The 544-nt window shown below is 50.4% G+C and overlaps 1 protein-coding gene across 1 annotated transcript; it reads right to left on the bottom strand.

The window, feature by feature from the left end:
• Positions 1–32: 32 nt before the first annotated feature.
• LOC107581174 (spectrin beta chain, non-erythrocytic 1-like) lies at positions 33–538 on the bottom strand (the record flags this gene model as incomplete). The annotated part of the gene is made up of 3 exons (XM_016266717.1): positions 493–538; positions 194–418; positions 33–122 (listed from the first exon to the last, which is right to left on the bottom strand). Coding segments are annotated over exons 1-3 (330 nt in total), but the record flags the coding sequence as incomplete, so codon positions are not given.
• Positions 539–544: the final 6 nt, after the last annotated feature.

The raw sequence follows: 544 nt of genomic DNA, 5'->3' as shown, positions 1-544 counted from the left end.
TTGTAAATAGTAATTAAAAAGCAACGCATTACCTGGTTCTTCTTGATAAGCAGCTGAACGGTCTGTAAATTGTGGCCATGGTCTGTTGACGTAGCAAGAGGCATCCGCTCCTCAACCCAGAGCTGAGGAGAAACGACCAGTTAAACACACCGACAGGTCAACATTCACACGCATCTTTAAAACCCAAACTTACAATCTCATCCTCCACATCGCGGTTAAACTGGTGAATCTCCCGAGAGGCCATGAGGAAGTCTTTCCGCTTCTGCAACGGATCCAGCAGCTCCTTAAACTTCTGCTCCACCACCTTCCGGCGTCCATCCACCTCGTCTGTGTCCTTTCCCTCCTGTCTCAACACGTGAGCTTGAGACTGGAGCTCCTCCACCTCCCTCTGACGCACCTCCACCTGGTTCTCCAGCATCTGGAGACAAAGGAGAGGAGTGAGTCTGGTCCTTCAGAACATAAACACAGCCGTCAGCTCTGATCATCTCAAACCTGTTGCTTCTTCATCAGGATGCTGACGCTGGTCAGATCTTTGCCGTAGTCG

Source organism: Sinocyclocheilus grahami, unplaced genomic scaffold, assembly GCF_001515645.1.
Source record: "Sinocyclocheilus grahami isolate Dianchi unplaced genomic scaffold, SAMN03320097.WGS_v1.1 scaffold93617.1, whole genome shotgun sequence".
NCBI classification, from domain to species: Eukaryota; Metazoa; Chordata; class Actinopteri; order Cypriniformes; family Cyprinidae; genus Sinocyclocheilus; species Sinocyclocheilus grahami.
The sequence above is the reverse complement of the archived record's forward strand: the minus strand, read 5'-3'. Positions and strand labels throughout refer to the sequence as shown.